This window comes from Mastomys coucha, unplaced genomic scaffold (assembly GCF_008632895.1).
Source record: "Mastomys coucha isolate ucsf_1 unplaced genomic scaffold, UCSF_Mcou_1 pScaffold6, whole genome shotgun sequence".
In the NCBI taxonomy this organism is placed as follows: Eukaryota; Metazoa; Chordata; class Mammalia; order Rodentia; family Muridae; genus Mastomys; species Mastomys coucha.
The window spans coordinates 95886315-95907915 of record NW_022196912.1 but is presented as its reverse complement, the minus strand read 5'-3'; the positions used below and the strand labels follow the sequence as shown (position 1 = coordinate 95907915).

Genomic DNA, 21601 nt, shown 5'->3' with positions numbered 1-21601 from the left:
GCCCCACCTGTATTAGGCTCAGATGCTCAAGTGTTTGGCACCCCGAGAGGAAAGCACTTGCAAGAGACAATGAAGATAGTTGGTGGTCCTCCTCCCAGGTCACCCTCCTCTGCACTGCCATCAGTGATCTGTGCACTCCCAAGATGGCCCCTGATCCAATCAATCACCAAACTGTTGGTTCTATGTTCTTAATGAGTACTTTCTGAATCTGTCCCATCTCTACAACCTGCCAAGCAGCCTCTTCAGAGCTAGTGCACCATCTACTCATGAACTCTTGCCTACTTCCACTCTTTGTGTGTGTGTGTGTGTACTTCCTCTATTGCTGTCCAACTTTATCTTTTCCTGAATAAGAAATATGAACCTGGAGCTCACTAATTAAGGAGGCTGGCTGGCCAGCAAATTCCTGAGTCTGTCCTCACTGCGGGACTGCAGGGACACATCACCATGTCCAGCACTTTGTGTGGCTTCTGGGGATACGAACTCAGGTCCTCATGCTTGCAAATACTCTCCCAACTGAGCCGCCTCTCTCCTCCTTGTCCTTCTGTGGTGCTGGAGACTGAACCTAAGGCCTCGCACATGCTAAGCTACCTAACCCCCACACCTACTCTCCTCAATCATCTAGAGTTCTGAAAAACTGTTTTTGGAAAGGACTACATCTCACATCTGTCTTCATAAGAATTTTTATTATTATTTAGAAATGCAGTTATATACATAGAACAATTAAAATTAAATTAAACTTTGTACAAATATTAAAATACTATCTTCATACCCACTGCAATGTACAGGATACCAAAAAATATATATATAAAATAAAATAAAGCAAACCCAGATTGATTGACATCCTGCACAGTCAATTAAGCATGTGTTGTTTTAAACCATTATATGAGTACCATTCCGCAAAGGATCCCATAGTGGTGCACAGCCTTAAGAAGCCAGGCCAGTGTGGATACAGCCATGCAACCCTCAACTACTTCCTCTCCCTACTTGGCAATCCAAGTGGTCTACTCCGCATCCCCCACAATGAGCTCTGCTACTGGGAGAAGGCAGGGTGGGGTGGGGTGGGGTGGGGGTGCTTTGTTCAAAACTCTATTAGGTTTTCAACTGGGTATTAAATCACATCTCAGAAAAGCTGGCCTGCCCCCTTTGGCTTTCCAGGGAACCATCTACCACATCACTCAGCCTAAACACATGGCAAGTAAAATATTCTCTAAGGTTGCAGAAGACCCAGAGGCCCCACAGAGGAGGCTCTAGCTACACTGTCAGGCACACGCATACCTGGAACTAAGCTGTGTAGTAGGTATGCTGTGCATCCCTTCTAGCTTCTTTGTTCTTTAAGGAAGGGGAAGGGAGGAAGGATCTAGAAATGTTTGCAGCATATTCCATTTTCTATGCTAGAATGTTCCTCAGGAACAGAGAAGATATTGTTATGCAGGAAGCCAAGGGACTCAAGAGCTCTGAAGGGACTGGGAGGAAAAAGGCCAAATGCCATCTATTCCCACTTGGCCACTCTCAAAGCAGGAAAAGTATACCCTTGTCTGTCTTGTAGCCTGGCCTCTTTACAGAACTGTAAAGCTGGGGGTGGAGGAAAGAGGGCAAGATGAATGGGGAAGACAATATTACTTTAAGTTCTCTTTGCAAATGGAGTGCTTGTAGAATGTACATTGAAATGCCTTATAAAACCAAACAAACCCACAAAAGTGGTCAGGACTCTGCCCATTTCACAGTTCTCACGCAGTGAAACACACAAAACACAGAACTGGGCAGGTAAAGCCTATCTGTTAAAATAAGGCATGGAAGGACGGAATTTTCTAGTTATTTATTTCATCATTCTGGCCCTTGAAAACTGATAGAATGTGACAGCATGTCATCAGGATATAAAACCTGCATTGAGTCAGTATAAGTATGAAAAAGCAAAACATCTCCCAAACCAAAAAACCCTGTGTAGAAGTCCTTTGGTGCTGACTGCCTCTTGGACAAGTCTCAGGATGCCCTGGAGAGGAGCCCAGTAAAGTAGGCTGCCTACTTTCTTCCCACTTGCTCTAAGCTTCTTCCTGCCCAACAGCCTGCCACCTGCCACTGACCCTGTTTCTAGCCAGGCTCCACTTCAAGGCAATTAAGTCTCCAGTCTGTAATAGACAAAGTCCAGATGCCCCAGAAACCACAGCACATGGCTGATGGTTAAGAAACTGCTTTAGAAGAAAGAAACAATGCAGGAAGAAGCCACAGATGCCAGCAACAGTAGGTGGGAAACCTCAAGAACAGACCTTCTAAAAGCCAGTGACAAAAGGATGGGGACCATGGATGGCCCTTTATCCTTCAGTTAGGCAAGCCTGGGCCTGTGATCCCCAGAGCAGGCTAATGGATGCTGAGAGAAAACCAGGCATCAGGAGGTTCTTTTACCCAAGGCCAAAGCCAGTCACCTACAAGGCTAAATAGGCCCCAAACAAGAAGTGCAATCTATAAGGGGCAAAAGCCCAGGATAAAGACACAGAAAAGGGAAGTATCTTCCATTTTAAAACTCCTAAAACAGAACTCAGATTTTAGAAGAGCAGTAAGCAAAAAAGGAAGGCCCATTCAGAAGACTCATGCTCCTCGCCCAGCTCTTCCTTGTGGAGGGTGGACATCATTGAAGCTGAAGGAGAGCCATGGTAAGGTGGCTTGGGGCCTTGGAACCCACCCCCAGGTAAGCCTATGGCAGCAACTGCTAGGTGTGTTTTAGTCTTCTAGTCTGAGCACCTTCTCCATCCCATTTCTCAGCCAACCATACTTGCCTAGACACTGGGCACAATGGACTGGCTTCGTGGGTTAGTGTGGGAGTGGCCAGCAGGGGCAGCAGGCACTGCCCTTACCCTGAGAGGAGATGAGGGTGGCAGGAAGCCAGGCATGACAGGGACTAAAGTGCATTGTGAATGGAGGCAGTGGGCAGTTGGCTTGGAGTTATTCCCCCTTTTTTGAGGCCACAGATGCCCGGAGCTAACCCTGTTGTGTCAGGAACTATAAATATATTGGGCTTTTATTATTTTTACCACCCCAGAGAGTCTCATTATAAGTCCAGTCCAGGATTGGCTCTGAAGTTTCCCAGCCCCAAGGCTTGAGGATGAGGAAGAAAAAGAAGAGGAAGAAGAGGAGGAAAGGGAGGAGGAGGATGAGAAGAAAAAAAAATTAAAGCACATATTCCTTGATGCCACATCTGTCTTCTCAAGATGGTAGAAGCCTGGTGGGGCTCAGTTACCCAGACTTGTCAGCGTTCAGCACAGAGCCATAGGAGGTCCCAGCAAAATGGCTGGAACATTTCTTTAAGGTCAGCACTTTCCCACTCCCAGGACCTACACCTCAGGTTTCTGGGTACCCACCAATCTCTAAAAGCTGGCAGGGAAGATAAAGAGTGGCTGGTCAACAACAACGTGTGGAAAGGCAGGGAGAAGAGAGCAGAGTAGGAGCAGTGGCCCAGCAGGCCACTTCCTGGGCATAGTTACTAAGGCACATGACCGTGGTGAGGAGGATCCTCAGGACCTGGCCGGAGCTGCCTGCAGCCACCGGGGACTTGTCTGTACCTCTCAGCCTCCCCTCCATCACCACAAACCTAAAAATGGGCAACTTGCCCAGACAGCCAAAAGCCAGATGAGCTTTTGTTGGTGTCTCAGCAAATCTCAGGATTCTGTGGGCTGCAAGGAAGCCAGAGCTACCCAGGCCGAAGTCCAGGAAACAGCATGCAACTTCCCCTTATCCAGGAACAGAAACCAAGGCCGAGGCAGCCAGGGCTGGAAGCAGGAAGCGAGAACTTGCATATTAGGAAGACAATCATTATCTGACACCTTTCTTCTTCCTACAAGTCTTCTGGGTGCTTCTTGGAAACTCTCAAAAGAGCCAGGAACCTGTGCCAGGGCGTCAGCTGAGTGCTGGGTGGCTCTGGCCTGACTTCCCAAACCTTCTACCCTCAGTTCAGGAAGATGCCACCAGCGTCAACACACAGGGCAAGTTCAGGGACCCACCTTCTGGACCCAGCAGGAGCCGGTCCTGCTTTGAGTGCCTTACTGCTCTTCAATCTGTTTCTGCAGCCTCAGGCCTAGCCCCCGGGGACAGGTGGCAGTAGCCACTAAGGCCTGTGGACAGCAACCCACCTGCACAACAGGGAACCTGGACAGGGTGGAGGAAGGCACAAGTAAACACAGCAGTGCTCAGGCCCTCATGGCTGTGGGGCTGCCACCAAGAGCTAGCTGGAAGGGACCCAGAGGCTGACGGGAAGGGAGGGTTCAATCCAGCACATTCAGACATGTCCCTGACAGATGGGAAGGCTGGGGCAGGCAAAGAGCCAGGTCCTCCAGCTGTCCAACGGGCAGATGGTGAAAATCTTCCTTGAGTATCCAGCGAGGTGGCCTGCAGGCTCTCAGGTACACAGAGATACACAGGTGGCAGCTCGGGCATCCAAGTGGGGCGGCTGGAGAGGACATGGTACTCAAACCCACAGGAAGAGAGAGGATGGGCAGACAGGAGAGAGGCCAGTGGCAGCCCTCATGCTTCCTTCAACAGTGGGATATCTGCAGAGACAGGGAGGGAAGTACAGTTACCTAAAGGCATCTCTCAGTATCACTTCCAACTCCACCTCAGGGACTCCCAAACAACCCTCATTTAAAGAAATAAAATGTTCCACTGTACACGTCTAAGCTAGTCAAAATTTCCTACTTTTTATTTCTGGCTTTTCTGCTTCTACTCTCCCACTGCCTGTATGATAAAATACCAATGCTTAGCCTGGCATCCAAACACCTTCTGGTCTCACCAACATAACCCTCATTCCCTTCTCTGCTGGTCTAGTAACTTTCCATTTTTCTCTAACCTTGCTCTAAGAAGCTACAAAGTCCTCCTTAAATTCTACTCTTTTTTTTCAAAAGCCATCTGTCATCTGTGTGAACCTGGACAAATCACTTTGGACTGAGTTTTGGTCATTTCATATGTCACTAGAGGGGAGAAGGACCCATGCTTAAGCTCTTGACTTCCTAGGACATCTGCCTTAACACCACTGGTGTCCTCATTATGGCATGAATTCTTCAATTTCTTTTCACTGTTGTACTTTTAAAAGCTTCATTATATATTTATTCATTTCTTTTTATGTGTATACATCCACACACTACAGGAAATATGTGATGACGTGCATCTGTACCCGCAGGTCAGAGAACAATTTTTGGGAGTCAGCTCTCCCATTCTACCATATGGGCACTGGGAATCAAATTCAGATCATCAGGCTTAGTAGCTGGCGCCTTTCTCTGCTGAGTCATCTTGCTGGCCTTCCTTATTTATTTATTTGAGAGGTGGGGTCTAGGCAGTCCAAACTACTCAGCACTGTGGTCCTCATCTTAACGGCTCTCTGAAAGGCTGTGACTGCAGGCCTGAGGCACCATATCTGGCTACCCCACAACTACTGGTCCCATCATTTCTCTAGTGCAGGCCCCACTCACTCCCCAATTGCTACTCCATGCAGCGGAGAGAGTACTTCCTGTTTGTGTCACATGTGAAACTTCATCCAGCACCAAACACAAGATGTGGCTTTCAAAAACGTCTGCTCAGGCCAGGTGTAATGGCACATACTTTTAATTCCAGCAGAATATTTTTAATTGGAGGTAGAAGCAGAGCAATCTCTGGGAGTTTGAGACCAGTCCTCATTTACATAGTGAGTTTCAGAGAGCCAAGTCTATACAGTAACACTTGCAATCAGCCACTTGTGGCTGGGGCAAGAGGATAGTAGTCTCTGAGCTAGCCTGGCCTATGCAGGTGCCCTGACTCTGAAAACAACAACAACAACAAAACAACAACAACTACAGCAACAACAGCTCCCAAACCAAAAACGTGTTCACTATACAAACAAGTAGCCATCAAGAAAGGGCAGGGGTGCTGGGCAGTGATGGTGCACGTCTTTAATCCCAGCACTTGGGAGGCAAAGGCAGGCGGATTTCTGAGTTCGAGGCCAGCCTGGTCTACAGAGTGAGTTCCAGGACAGCCAGGGCTACACAGAGAAACCCTGTCTTGAAAAACCAAAAAGAAAGAGGGGAGGGGAGGGGGAGAGAGAAGGAGAGAAAGGGAGAGAGAGCAGGGAACCTCCTTGGCTCTTGAGGAAGGGAAGCCATGTGCCCTTAGCCACATCTCATAAAAAACATGCCCGAGTGTCCAGAGGTCACTGAATGCTGCATCCAAACTGGGTCAGTTACTTACAGCATCCTTGTCATCTCTCTCCAACAAATAGAAAAGAAGGCAAGCTACTGATACATACATTTTTAAAGTTTTAGGCATGGGCTCTATGCCCTGGGCTCCTTCAGAAAAGCATTATGAAGGCAGAAAGTATTACTGTCAACATGGAGCTTCTAGGTTTTGTTTGAATCACGAGTTACACTGGGATTTCAGCTACAGATGTTCTTTAAAGTGACAGATTCAAATTATAGTTAAACTATCCATGCTCTGGCAAAGGTAGACTGTCAGTAGGTATTCACTGCACTCTATGGTCAGTGTGACACAGAAGGAGCTAGTTACCTAGGAGCCAATACGGCACTGTAAGGTTAAGAATGCTGGTTTAGAGCCACAGTTGTTTAGTTTGAAATCTCAGCTGTCAATTACCAGTGGATAAATGACAAGTGAAACTAGGTCCCATATTCTCCATCTGTAAAATGGGGACAAGTCATAAATATCTACCACTCGATTAACTGCCAGTTTACCTGCGATGGACAGCACAAGGAAACAGTCTACTTCTGTGTAGAATGAAGCAGCCATCTTCTCTACAAGATAAGCAGACTGCTGTTTTCTCTGCAGTACCACCAAGGTCTCCTTATTTTCTGCCTTTCATGAACATGAAACTTTTTAACAGTCCTATACCCTGAACCCGATCCAGTTTGTTTAGCAGGAGCCTATGGCTGTGAATACTCTGACAGCCATCAGAATTCACAGATAACAATGAAGAGAGCCCAAAGCTCTACCCAGCATTCTGAGGACCAAGTCCTACTTTGTAGGCTAATACTCTATTAGCCCTCACCCCCTGAAAACACACCAATTATGAGAGTGGCCCACAGGGATTCCTCACTCCCAGCAAGGATTCTAACAGCTAGTAATTCGTGTTCAGCAAAGACCACTTACCATCTGTGTACTCCTCTGATGTGAGGGATAAAAGGCTTTGTATGTCACTGTTCTCTGAATCTGCAGTGTCTTTTTGTGTCGGCTGGCTGTTCCCTGAGCCGGCCACCCAGGAAGATGTGGTTGCCTGGTGCACCATCACAGTCTCTGAGCCCTGGGAACCCCAGGCTTCACAGAGCCCAGAATGGCTCGGGGCCTCATCCTCTCCACCTGCAGAAGAGCAGGCCGCCTGGCCTTGCAGCTGCTCCCGTGGCATGTTCCTCCCACTGGGTGCAGACCCTTCTGACAGAACAATCTGTACTCGGGGATCAGCAGGTGGCATGCAGTGACCAGAACTTCCATACACAGCTTCCTCATACGAAGGTAGTGCAACCTGGACGCCATCCACCATGATGGAGATTTGATCCCCAGAAACCCCCTGTTCACGCCTGGATCAGAAAAGAAAAAGACAAAAGAAGAATCTGAGTAACACAGAAGTTTGATCCCCAGCACCCACACAGCAGTGCTCAACCACCTGTAACTCCAATTCTAAGGCATCCCATACGCTCTTCTAGCCTCAGTAGATAAGGCACATATAGAGTGCATGGACATACATGCAGGCAAAATACCCATATACATAAATAAAATAGAAATACATCCTGCTGGGCCTTGTGACACAAGCTTTTAATCCCAGCACTAGGGAGGCAGATGTAGGAGTTTTGGGACAATCTGGTGTACATAAGAAGAAACTGTCCTTTAAAAAAAAAAGAATTTTAACACAAAAGTAGGCAAGAACATGTGGCAAAGTCTATATAAAGCCCCCTGCATAGTCTAGCAGTGACACTGGTGTATACTCCTGCTGAGGTCAGGAATTGTAGCCTAGATACTCCACATCCATTCCATAATTTGTATTAGCCCCAGGGCTTCTTTTCCCATACAGATATTGTATTCCAGAAACTTAACAATGGTGTGCTATAATACAATTTCCCAAACTGTCTGCAAACTTATCCATTGTGGCTCTGTTGTTTTTATCTAGAATTAAACATACAATGCTGACTAATTTTATGTCAACTTAACACAGGCTAGAGTCATAGGAGAAAAGGGATTCCCACTTAAGAAAATGCCCCCATAGGCTGGGTTGTTAGGAACCTGGTAATTAGTGATTGATGAGGGAAGGTCTAGCCTGTTGTGTATGGGGTCATCCCTAGGCTGGTGGTCCTGGGTTTTACTTATAAGAAAGTAGGTTAAGCTAGCCATTAAGCAGCAACCTTCTATGGCCTCTGCATCAGCTCCTGTCTCCAGGTTCCTGCCCTGTTTGAAATTCTGTCCCGACCTTCTTCAGTGACGAACTATGGATGTTGTGGTGGTTTGAATATGCTTGGCTCAGAGAGTGGCACATTAGGAGGTGTGGCCTTGTTGAAGGAAGTGTGTCACTGTGGGAGTGGGCTTTGAGACCCTCCTCCTAGCTGCTTGGAAGCTAGTCTCTCCTGGTTGCCTACGAATCAAGATATAGAGCTTCAGCTCCTTTTCCAGCAGCATGTTTGCTTGCATGCATGGCATGCGTCCTGCCTTGATAATGGACTAAACCTCTGAAACTGTAAATTAGCCCCAGTTAAAGGTCATGACAACTGTTCACACCTACGGAACCCTAAGACAGATGGGGAAGTGTAAACTCTTCTCCAACTTGCTTTTGGTCATAGTGTTTCATCACAGCAAGTAACTAACCCAAACTGTGACACATATACTCTGTTTAGTTGTCCTGTCCCTTTTGTTTACATTAATCTAGAATATCCACCACAGTTTTATTTTATACACTGACATTAAAAAAAAATTATTTTGGGCTGGTGAGATGGCTCAGCGGTTAAGAGCACCGACTGCTCTTCCGAAGGTCACGAGTTCAAATCTCAGCAACCACATGGTGGCTCACAACCACCCATCATGAGTTCTGATGCCCTCTTATGGTGTGTCTGAAGACAGCTACAGTATACTTATGTATAATAATAAATAAATCTTTAAAAAAAATTATTTTGTGCATGGCTGTTCTATATGCCACATGGGTGTAACACCCCGAGAGGCCAGAATAAGGTGTCAGGTCTCTTGGAACTGGAGTTAGAGATGATGGCTATAAGCCATCATGTGGATGCTAGGAATCGAACCCAGCTCTGGAAGAGTAGCCAGTGCTCTCAACTGCTCAGTCGTCTCTCCAGCCTTGACCTTGACAGTTTTGAAGTGTCCATGCCAGCTTTCTAGTAGGATGCCCCACCACCTGGATATGTGTAATGACATTTCCTTATATATAACTAAATTTAGGTTAAATTTCATAAAGAACTCTGCATAGATGAGGATGTGTTCTTTCATTTACCTTCCACCACACAGAGAGGCACAGTAGTCAAATGTCAGCCTAGACTACCACTGCTCAGAGGTTAACTTCCTTTACCTGTACTTGGTAGACACAATCTACATTGCCCAACTCAAATAATATACACAATAAAGACAATTAGCATCCCTAAAATACCCAGAGATTTTTGGATGGAGGGAGGGGAAACTTAAAAAAAAAAAATTATTACATCCATCCATCTATCCACCCATCCATCCTATGTTGTCCTCTGATGCTGACATGTATACCATGGTATGGCATGTGCCCACAAAAATAGTAACTATAATTTTAAAATACATATTTTGTTTATTTGGTTTTTTTTTAAGACAGGGTTTCTCTGGGTTTCTCTGTGTAGCCCTGGCTGTTCTGGAACTCACTCTGTAGACCAGGCTGGCCTTGAACTCAGAGATTTACCTGCTTCTGCCTCCCAAGTTCCGAGATTAAAAGTGTGTGCCACCACCAGCTGGCTGATATATTTTTTTAGAGTTGTGCATGTACATGCATTTAGTACTCAGACAAACCCAATCAATTATATAGTTAAACAAAAACGAATCAACTGGTTACAGAGGAAATTAAACTGTTTAGCCTAGATGGAAAACAGATTAGAATAGTGTGACTTGACAAAGAAATAGCTCATTATTTGAAAATAAATAGTTCTCTTCAAAATACCTCTTTAAAAATAATTGTTACTGGGCTGGAGAGATGGCTTAGTAGCTAAGAACATTGTTTGTTCTTCCAGAGGTCCTGAGTTCAATTCCCAGCAACTACATGGTGGCTCACAACCATCTATACTGGGATCTGATGCCCTCTTCTGGTGTGTAGGTATACATGCAGATAGAGCACTCATAAAATTAATAAATATATCTTAAAAAAATAATTGCTACTCCTCCTTCCTTCCAAAGAAAAAAGGAGAAAGAAGGAAAAATCACATTCCTGTATAGAAATTCACTTCAGGGTAGTCCATATCTCTAAGTTTCAAATCTGGAGTATTGTCTGGACAGCTGTTCCTGAGAGCTAAGACAATGACTGATGTAGGGCTATGAATGAATATAAAAGATCTATATTCTTTTATAAAAAAAAAGCATGAAGTACCCATAATGGTTGAGCAACTATAGAAGCCAAGGCAGGTCAGGAAAAAAGTCTCTTATCAGACATATACTCAGGGTCACTCCCACCACAGCCACCATCTGACACCCCCATCTCCTGAGTCTAGGATGATAAACAAACTATGAGAGAAAAAGAGAATATGCAGACAAGAAAACCCACTTCTTCTAATTTCACAATGGTATCATGGTCCTGGATTCTCATTACACATAACTATCTGAGAAGCTTTCTAGAAAATGTTAAGACCAGGATCCCACTCCAAACCAAATACATGAGAATCTGAAGGAAGCTGAGGTGCACTAAGGATCAGAAACCAGGAGCGAGAAGAGGCAGCTTACACACACAAGCATGTATCAGCACCACACAGAGGGCTGTACTTTCTATTACTGCATCTCAGCTCCAAAGCATCTCAGGAGTGATGCCAATGCTGCTGGAACCACACCAGAGACAGTGATGAGACAGAAATGCCATGGCTTTGAGACTGAACAGATGTGTAGGTTCAAATCTCAGTTCTGCAATCATTGAGATATTATTTAAATGTCTCAGTTCCTTTGTCTGTAATGTTCCCAATAGAATCAAGGTAAAGCATGCGCACCAAAAGGACAGTGCCAGGTACATGCATGAGTTTAACACACAGCAGGACCCTCCTCCTTCCCAAAGACACAGACTAGCAGGAGTGATAAACTAGTAGCTTCTTATAACTGGTCCCAGGCGGACATCATGGGGATGCTTGACTAGCACTGTGCTCACCTGTTATGATGGAAAGACTTCAGCTTTGGCTGTAGCAGTACAAACAGCACCACGAGGAGAAGAATGAGTGCCACAGAGCTGGCAGTGGAAGCCACTATGGACAGCGCAGGGACCCCAAGTGGTGCATGGGTTTCTTTGTCTAGGAAAACAAACCATCATAAACATTTGGTACCCAGAAACATAAAACATGACCTCTACAAGTGATATAGTCAAATATCCCTGCACAGGAGAATATAGAAGCATTTATTTGACAGCTGGGCCTTTGCAGGAAAATCCTATAAAGTGGCCTTATGCATGTATGGGTGTTTCCAGAAACACTTCCTTTTCCTGAATAAAAGATCCCTCCTCATTCTAGCCTTTGAAGTCCATCTGGTACCTTAACTCACTTGCTGGCTGGTAAATTTCAACTATCAAAAGGGCCACATCTTTCTACCACCTTGAGTTCTACCATGTTTTCTCCCCCTGTAGCAGGGTAATTAACAAGTGGGTAATAATAAGCTCCTGTCCTGGGGCTGGCGAGATGGCTCAGTGGTTAAGAGCCCTGGCTGCTCTCTTCCAGAGGTCCTGAGTTCAATTCCCAGCAACCACATGGTGACTCACAACCATCTGTAATGGGATCTGATGCCCTTTTCTGGTCGGTCTGAAGAGAGCAATGGTGTACTCATATACATAAAATAAATAAATAAATCTATAAAAAAAAAGAGAGAGAAAGAAAGAAAGAAAGAAAGAAAAAGCTCCTGTCCTAAGCCCTTCAGCCATCACTGTAAACCCCATATTGGTTCCCTGAAGTGAAAATTTCTGGTCTCTTTAGAGACTCGATTATATCAAGTGATATTTTTCTGCAAACTTATCTTACGAAAGAATGTTTTTGCTGAAGCAGACACACAGTGTTTTTCTGGAGGTGCCCAGAAAAAGGGAATTATGGTTTTTTTGTTTTTGTTTTTTGTTTTTTTGGTTTTTTCGAGACAGGGTTTCTCTGTGTAGCTCTGAAGACCAGGCTGTCCTCGAACTCAGAAATCCGCCTGCCTCTGCCTCCCAAGTGCTGGGATTAAAGGCGTGCGCCACCACCGCCCGGCGAAAAAGGGAATTATGATATTTTGCTAGAGCAGATGCTTGAAAGAACACATGATGTTTGGAAAGAATATAAATATTGCCCAACAAATAGTAGGTGATGCTTACTATTCTTTGCTGGTTGTGGTTAGGCTTTGTTGACACTGGTTTTCACTGACAACTCTGGGTGGTATTGGTACGTCTGACCATTCTTTATTGGTCATAATTTGTCATGACTCCATAAAGAAAAACACATCAAAAACTTCTGGTATTCCAGCGGCTTCTTGCCGCCGTCAGTGGACTTGGGGCAATTGACTGAGACTTGTGCTTTCTTCTAGATTGACATGCTGTGGCTAATTCGTAAATGAGGTTTATGAGTCCTGCCATTGCTGATTTGTAAATGGTGTTTCAAATGGATTGAGTTGCTACTAATTCATGTGAACTGAACTGTTGATATCCTGACAATGCAGACTAGATTTGCTCCAAAGAAATATTTCTAAAAAGGTCCACATCTTCCTTTGCTCTATTAACTTTTCCCTTCCACCACTGCCTGGCTTAAAAACCCTTATTAAAAATAGGTTTTAAAAACTCTAAGCCTACAGTTCCCACCCTCCTCTGAGGTGATACTGGCTAAGCATGTTCTGGTCTTGAAGCCCAACTATGAATGAAGCACAGAGATGATGGCTATATGACACACATCTCCCTTTAAAACCTGCATTTTCCTGTCATGCAAGACAAGAGGAGGCTGGAAGGAAAAAGAAGGATTCTGTACAGCAGAGCTATAGCTTCATAACAAAATCATCTCTTTCTATTCAAGGGGGAAAATGAAATGGAAGAGACACTGGAAAATGTGTTAGTTTTGTGTTCACTGCTCTTTGTGCTAGCAGAACATAGCCTACGGATATCAGCACCTGATTAGGCAAACAGAAATCCTGCCATCAAAGGGAATTTACATAGTCAAGCAGATGCCTCAATAAAGACACAGAGCTCTTCAATGGTTCAGAGGAATGCAACATGGCATGCACCAGCAAACCCAAGGACTTCCACAGAGACATGGAATTACCACAGGCTGAGAGGCCAAATGGCTTTTAACACAGCCTAAAGGAGCTCTTGAGAAAGCATGTGCCACTCCCCAAGAGCTAGGAGAAAGCAGGACCCATGCAGCACCCAGTTTTTACTTGCAGACTGACCTTCATTGAGATGACAGCTAACCTCCATGGCTGGCGTCCACTCGCCATTTTTGCAGGTCAGGTATTTGTAGTCACCCTTCAACATGTAGCCTTCTGCACACAGGTACTCGATGACACTGCCTGCTGTCAAGGGGTCTTTGCAGGGCCGTGGGTGGCAAATGTAGCCACCATTCTCTGGCTCTGGGGGCAGAGGGCACACTGCAAAGACAGAGGGAGATGGTACTATAATTAGGCTTTCAAATGGGTATCTTCTCTTAGTAGCATGGCCCTAAATCATGAGGGAACATAGACCCATCCTTGGGAAAGCCTATTGAACTAGTATGAAATTCAAGTTGTCACTGACAATAAGGGAAATGTACCAGTAATTGGTCAGTATGGCTGCCCACAGTATTTCTCTCCCCACCAATGGCCAGTAGACTCCAGAAAAGTTCTGTATCTGCTGTAATTTGCACCTGATTCTAACAGCATCCACTAATAGTGAGTCAGACTGTGGGGATAAAGTATGGGCAACTCACTCGGGCAAGTTTTAGGCTGTTTACAACATCAATTCCAGGAAAAACTCCCTGGATGAGTTTGGCTTCTGAGAAGATTTCAGAGAGCTTTCCTGGGAGGCTTCCAAAGCCGTGTGCATCTTCTCTTGTCTGCCAGGCTTCACTTGCCTTTGTCCCACAGTAAATCCCACATTTTTCCTCTAGGTATGACAATCTAGTTTTAAAGTCATTGTCATCTCTTAGGATTCTGTGAGACAGTTATCATCTCTTCCCTCTAATGATAAGGATATTAAGTCCCACAAAAGTAAAGCAACTTTTAGCTAAGATTAGGGCAGGAGGACAGTCAACTTGGGACCAAAGTCAGGTCCTCTGATTCTAACCCCAGCTCTTCTTCCCATGAGTCCTAATTCCTATCCCATGAGCTGACTGGTTTGTAAGTTTATGTATACCAAGATCACTTCCTTTCACCCCACCCCTCCAAACTGGTTAGTTAAAGAGATGGCAAACAGGTGTGGTAAGATGGTGGTTCAGAAAGGTCATCACAGGAGCTGGAAGGTCCAAACAGCTCTTAGGAGATGGAAAACTCTATTTCTATCTCAGACAGATTGTAGAAATTGAATCCCCAGGGCTGGCGAGACGGCTCAGCGGGTAAGAGCACTGACTGCTCTTCCGAAGGTCCTGAGTTCGGATCCCAGCAACCACACGGTGGCTCACTACCACCTGCAATGAGATCTGACGCCCTCTTCTGGTGTCAGAAGACAGCTACAGTGAATTACGCTGGAGCGAGCGGGGCCGGCTGAGGTCCTGAGTTCAATTCCCAGCAGCCACATACATGATAGCTCACGGCCATCTATATAAGCTACAGTGTACTCATACACATAAAATAAATAAAATAAATCTTAAAAAAAAAATAACTGAATCCCAAGCCAGGTAATACAAGGTGGTGTGTCTAGCTACCCTTGCCTAGTCCATGGGGGCACTAAGGAGTCACTGAAAGTCTAGCCTGGCGAAGGCAGCATGATTAGGCACTCATTACCTCCAATTTTCCAAATCTTTTATAAACACAAGATACAACAAAGATTTTTTCCAAAGGAAATTCATTTTGCTGACTCCTTGCCAGCCTATCGCTAGTATCACAGAGACATCCGCATAGGAATCAGAATGGTCATTTCCTCTTCTTACTTCCTCTAACATGCTCAAAGTGACTGGGAATTACACAGGCGTGTCTGACTATCAGGATAAGGCCCCTGGCTCCCTCCCATGTGAGCACCCCATGGATCACATTCTGCAGTTGTGCCCTCGCAGTCTCCCACTTCCTGGCCCAGACACTATTATGCAGGTTGACATCAAGTCTGGCTGGGGAAAGTATCAGATGTAAAACAATCCTGCCCCAGGCTGCACATCCTGAGAGGTAGGCAGAAAATATGCCATTTTCTTGTGTTTCATCATTGAAGTGCCTTTATAATTTTTCTTGGGCAGGTGCTTGGGACTGAATAAGGGACTTGTCCATGCTGGCTAGACAAGTACTCCATCACTGAGACAATTTCATTCACTTTCCCTTTATTTCATCCTTTGGTAGTATTGCAGATTGATCTCAGGGCCTCACACATAGTAGTATACATTCTACCACTGAGCCTCTGTTCCAGCTCAAGAATTTTTTAAAAGTTGCCAAAGGATCTAAGAGTCTGGCAAAAACTATGAAACCAGAAGATGAATCCAAATATGAGTTCCTATCCCCTTAAAGGACACACCTCTGATATGCCTACCACCCACCTGGCTCAAAGTCCTAAACAGGAGAAAAGTGAATGAAAATATTTCTGTAGTTCCCTAAGTGGTGACCAAATCATTCAGACAGCTGGCAAGCAAACAGTTGCTTTACTATTTAATTTTCCATCTTCCACCCATCAGATAGTAAGCCCCTCAGACCCTCTGACTGACTCTTGGCTCTCTACAGACTGTGTCTAACAGGTTCATTTCCTGGGCATAATTAATACTGAACACTCTGGCCAGCTCCTGAGAGCAGCAAGAGCCACACAGAAGCAGGCCAGTATGCATGGAAGAAGTTCTCAGAGAAAGGGTTAGGATTCTAGAGCCAAGCCTACTCTGCTATATATTTTCTTCCCTGTAAATCCCATAAATACATAGGATATCAGTATATATGTGGTATAAAGCTAAAAATAACATGTACAATGAAAAGACAGATGTCTTACTCTGCTCTGGCCACTCAGCTCCCTCCAAAGATACTCAACCCTTTCAAAACAAGTAAGAAGTTACAGAAAATAGGGGCATGTAGGCTCCAGTCTCTAAGGGATTGGAGGTGAGTAGGCAGGCAAATATTTAAATATCTAGTATACTTTCAACAAAAGAGGCTTCTGGCTAATAGCTACAAAGAAAAGACCACATTGTCAAAGACAGGATCTGCAGGATTAACAAACAGACATACACGAATGCAAAACACTTATATACACAATATAAGTGCATAAGTAAATATCAATCTTTAAAAAAAAAAAAATGTGTTTAATGAAGGTGCTGACAAGATGGCCAGAGAGAAATTCTCCTGAGGACTGAGAGTAGGGGAGGGGAGCGAAAGAGGGTTCCAGGCCCAAGCATCAATTCTAGAGAGGTGGTCACTGGAGTGGGGCTGAAATAGTACTGTAAATATCCTACCTGGCTATAATTCCAGCAAACAATTAGAGCAAGTCCTTTGCACATGTGTCTTTAGGAGGGCTATGAAGATCACACCAAGACAGAGCATGACACTATGAATAGAGCCTACGGTCCAAATTCCTTGGCCTGTTCACAGTAAGTCCTCTTCCCTCCTCTCCCCTCATTCGACTCTCATCTGTCCTTTACCTGGCTAATTCCAGGTAAAACCAGCTCTGTGTCATCATGTGTTCCACTATGATACTGAGCCTGTAGCAAGTGACTAAATTGAAAAGGTGAGCCAAAATAAACTCCTTTCCTCTTTTTAAGTTGCTTTTCTTGGTTGTTGTTTTTTTTTCCTTCACAATAACAGAAAGCTAAATAACATAGGTCTAGTAAAGGCTACTGTTAATGATCAGCAGTCTTAGCGAAAGAAGTTCTTGGAAGTATTGGAAGATAGGTCTATGGATCCAAAAACAGAAAGATCTACATCATGGAACATGAGACATAACCAGGGTATGGTACCACACTCCTATAAGTCCAGCATCAGGAGGATTTTGGGTTCAAGGACAGTCTAGGCTACATAGAGAGGCATTGCCAAAAAAGGAAGAAAGGAAGAAAGGAGAAAAGAAAGGAAGGAAAGAAGAAAGAAAGAAAGAAAGAAAGAAAGAAAGAAAGAAAGAAAGAAAGAAAGAAGAAAGAAAGAAAGAGGGGCTGGCGAGATGGCTCAGTGGGTAAGAACACTGACTGCTCTTCCAAAGGTCCTGAGCTCAGATCCCAGCAACCACATGGTGGCTCACAGCCATCTATAATGAGAGCTGTTGCCCTCTTCTGGAGTGTCTGAAGACAGCTATAGTGTATTATGCAGGAGCGAGCAGGGGCCGGAGCAAGCAAGGGCTGGTGCGAGCAGAGCCGTCACGGCTATCTGTACAGCTACAGTGTACTCATACACATAAAATAAATAAATAAATCTTAAAAAAAAGAAAGAAAGAAAGACAGGAAGGAAGGAAGAAAGGAAGGCAGGCAGGTATGTAAAACCCCGCATTTAGCAGAGGACCCTATAAGGTTATTTAGAGGGGTATTTACTCACTTGTAAACTCTTGAGAAAAGACAAGGGGATTACAGAAAGTAAACATGTTCACATGTTGTTTTTTGTATGTAGATAGTGTACACAGCTCCTAGATGCACCACCTTCCTTAGTTCCTTCTACATGAACCATTCACATGACAACAAGGAGGCTCATTCACTTGAGTTGAGTGATTTTCCGCAAAGCTGACTGTCCATACCTTGTTCAAAGAGAAGGTGAAAGGCATCCCAAACAAGTTGGAATTAGAGCATTACAAATACAAAGGGGGGAAGACAGGCAAGCAGGCAGGCAGGCAGGCAGAGAGATAGATGGGGTGGGGTGGGGGGTAACCATCTGATGATGGTCGAAAGACTTCTCTGAAGACTCCTTCAGAAGGAGAGCCTTAACAGTTCATGCTCACTGATATATGCCAGGCACTATTCTAAGGAGTTTACAGTTTACATGTGGAACTAACTCTCTACGTTTCACAATATATATTCCCTCTTCCCTCCCCCACTTTCTCCTCCCCTCTCCCCCTCTCTCAATATACACTCTCAGAACGCAATACAGATACAGATGTGCAAATTAAGGAAGAGAGGTTAAGATACTTGTTCAATGCTACCCAGAAGGCAAGGCTGGTGCAACATATGAGAGGGTCTCAGAGCCTAGCTTCTCTTCCAAAACTTGCCTGGTCATAGGTGTCTCAGTGAGGAGTCCAGCAACAAGGACAGCCTGGATACTGTAAGCAAACAATGATGTCATCACTAGACCTGTTTTAGTACACAGAGGCACTAAACTAAACATCTGAGGTCACTCTGAAAACCCGTCTGAAGTTGAATGTGTACGTGGCGAGCCTCAACAGCCTTTTGAGAGGTTCACTTTTGAAAATCCTACAGCTATGTGGTTTTAAACTGACCTCAGAGTATGAAAGGCTGGCAGCAATCTTGTGTCCATGCAGGAAAGAGCTCCTTCAATGGAGCAGATTCTTGCCACAGGCTTGCCGGGGGAGCCAGAAAACAGCAATCTAATTACTCAGAAGACACCAGGGCTGCTTCTGAATGGGCCTCCTGGCCTTCTGCATTACCAATCACCACTTGAGTAGTCAAAAGTCTAAAACAGGCTGCAGTGAGAGGGAATCAAGATGATTTCTCATGCCATTTGCAACCTTCTCCTCACATGAAACAAACCTTCCCAGCAGTCAGACAGGAAGGCCATTGTCCAGCCAGAATCTCTTTTCTTAGGAGAACTTCCCACAATAGCTCAAGTCTTTCTCAGGGTGTGGTACTGTGCTCAGATGGGAGAGCAGAGAGAGGAACCACTCAAGTCTAGGCTGTTTCCCTACAGCCCCTATCATCTTCCTCAGAAAGGCTTGACCCAAGCCCAGCTCTGGAACATCAACAACTGGCAGAAAGGTCTAGCTGGGAGACTGTCCTTGTTTTAGAACTGGACTCCTACCCTTAATAAAGTGTTCTTATCCTTGGCCAAGGATCCTGACCTTAAAGCACACACACCCAACTGAAACTCCTACTTTTGCACTTCAGAATTGTAAGGCTGTAGCTTCCGAACATCTCTCCAGCCACTGCCAGAGATCAGAGTTTGCCAGTGTGGGCTCAGAATTAGATGCCTAGCTTGTTTGTTGCCTTTAAAAGTTACCCATTACAAAGATTTACTCCTCACTTTCCTAAAAGAAGGGGACACAAAAGTATCTACCTCAAAGAGTTACCATGAAGATTAATACCAATATACAGGGCAAGTACCCAGTCCAGGGTTTGTTATATACTGTTTAGTAAGTTTAGTTTTATTATTTTTTTCTGTATTCCCACAACTTCATCCCTCTTGAGAAACTACTACCATACTGTTTTTGCTTTTATTTTTCCATGCAGTTGCCTTCCTCCGTTTCTCCACTTGGTGTCCACACTTTAGGATAGGGATTTGTTCTGCTCATGTTTGTTCCCAAGTGCTTCATGAATCTGAAGTGATAGTAAATACTTAGTAGAAAATCTCTAATTCTCTAAATCAGCATCTAGCTAATCATGAAAAGACACTGCTTGCCTAACAGGATCAGACCAGAAGGGAATCACAGCGTGGTCTTAAGTGTGGAATACATGAATCTGCGTCTGACCTAAGGGTCCACTCACTCTGTGTCCTTCCTGTCAACTGCCCTGACTCCTCTGAGCCATACTCAACAGCAGTGTCTAGTTCTACAAGTGTGTGATGGGTCAACTGGTCAAACATTCATGAAAGCACCTGCACCATGCTGCCCATGTAACAAGCATGAAGACATTTTCCCACTTACTTTCACAGAGCAAATTAAACCCCATATTTCTGGCTTCTGAATGGGAAAGGAAGGGCAAAGACTTTACAAAAAGAAAGGACTGTTTTAGAACCTCCTTGGTGTTTAGAGATCGGATAGGCAGAAATGAAGCACTATGTGAGCTCCTTCTTTGCTTGCTCTTAGCACTATTTTCCATTTCCTTTTTTAGCTATAGAGCTCAGGCTACACTTGACTGACAAATGGCCTCCATACGGTCTGCTACCCTTTGACCTCTCCTTGTTTTCACAGCTAAGGAGGGGAGAACAAGCTGGCAGCTGGACTGTGTCCTTCACCCCTCCTACTGTTAGGACTGCTAAAAGAAGGGGCAGGCAAGAGGGCATTCTCCTTCATCCAGGTCCAGGCCTGACTCATTCAGTGCTAGCAGCCAGTCTCCCAGTTCAGTGAGCTACAGAGCACAGCTATAGCTCTCCTATAGAGGAGAGCCTAGAATGGAAGGGTAACCACAAACCTAAAGAATCAGGATGTTCTGAGTGTGCCACTTTGGGGTGGTAGAGAAAGGTGAAGAGAAGCCCAAGGCCTTTACTTTTTCCTCATTAGCAATGGCTACCCAATCTCATCTCTCTCACCCTAACTCCTAAGTAAGCTGTCCATGGTATGCTGTAGCCTTCAGAATTCCACCTGCAGGAGGAAGCCCGCGACAGCTGCTCAGACACTGTCCAACCTACCTCAGAGGGTAACTATGACAATAAACTGAGGGCTTCCAGGATTACAGAGTTAAGAGGCCTGGGTATAAAGATCAAAGTTGTAGATTCATTTTCTCTACCAGCTAATGTAAAGTCTAGGCATACCCATTTAGGAAGCACATATTTAAATGTAAAACAAACAATCTCTGTGGTTCTACAATGTAAAAATGAGGAAAAGAATTAATATTTATCAACAGGCACCACACTGATCTTATTCAATTCTCCCATATAACAAGGAAGGTATAATGATAATTTAGTTAGAGTAAGAAACTAAGGCTCTGATAAATTCAGTAATGGCTTGATATCTCATGGCTACTAAACTGTGGAATCTGGATTCAAACTCTAACTTGTCCAAGTGCTACATGGAATCTCCCTAATCACAAATAGCACAAGAAAAATTCCTCCAACTGCAATATATTACATGGGGATGGGAGACACAGATACAAACTGTTGTCTGGAGAATACATCGGTAGGCAACATGTCCCCATCAAAATGGAATGCTTAGAACCAAATTTGGGTCATCTGCAAGAACAGCAGGTACTCTTAACTACTGACCTATGTCTTCAACCCACTTAAGTTTCTTTCTTTTCTTTTTTTAAGACATCTCTTGGGTTGGAGAGATGACTTAGTGGTTAAGAGCACTGACTCTCTTCCAGAGGTCCTGAGTTCAATTCCCAACAACCACATGGTGGCTCACAACTATCTGTAATAGGATCCGATGCCCTCTTCTGGTGTGTCTAAAGACAGCTACAGTATATTCATACATCTATAAAATAAATAATTAAAAAAAAAAAAAAGACAGGGTCTCATCATGTAGCCT

The 21601-nt window shown here is 44.6% G+C and overlaps 1 protein-coding gene across 7 annotated transcripts in view; it reads right to left on the bottom strand.

The window, feature by feature from the left end:
* Positions 1–662: 662 nt before the first annotated feature.
* Susd6 (sushi domain containing 6) overlaps positions 663–21601 on the bottom strand; it is a 97553-nt gene continuing 76614 nt past the window's right edge. For all 7 annotated transcript variants that reach the window (XM_031357530.1, XM_031357523.1, XM_031357522.1 and 4 more), the window contains 4 exons: positions 13564–13761; positions 11324–11462; positions 7117–7541; positions 663–4538 (listed from right to left, as the gene is read on the bottom strand). In XM_031357530.1, coding sequence (XP_031213390.1) covers positions 4513–4538; positions 7117–7541; positions 11324–11462; positions 13564–13761 — 788 coding nt within the window. In that variant the 3' untranslated portion in view covers positions 663–4512. The remainder of the gene's footprint in view (positions 4539–7116; positions 7542–11323; positions 11463–13563; positions 13762–21601) is intronic.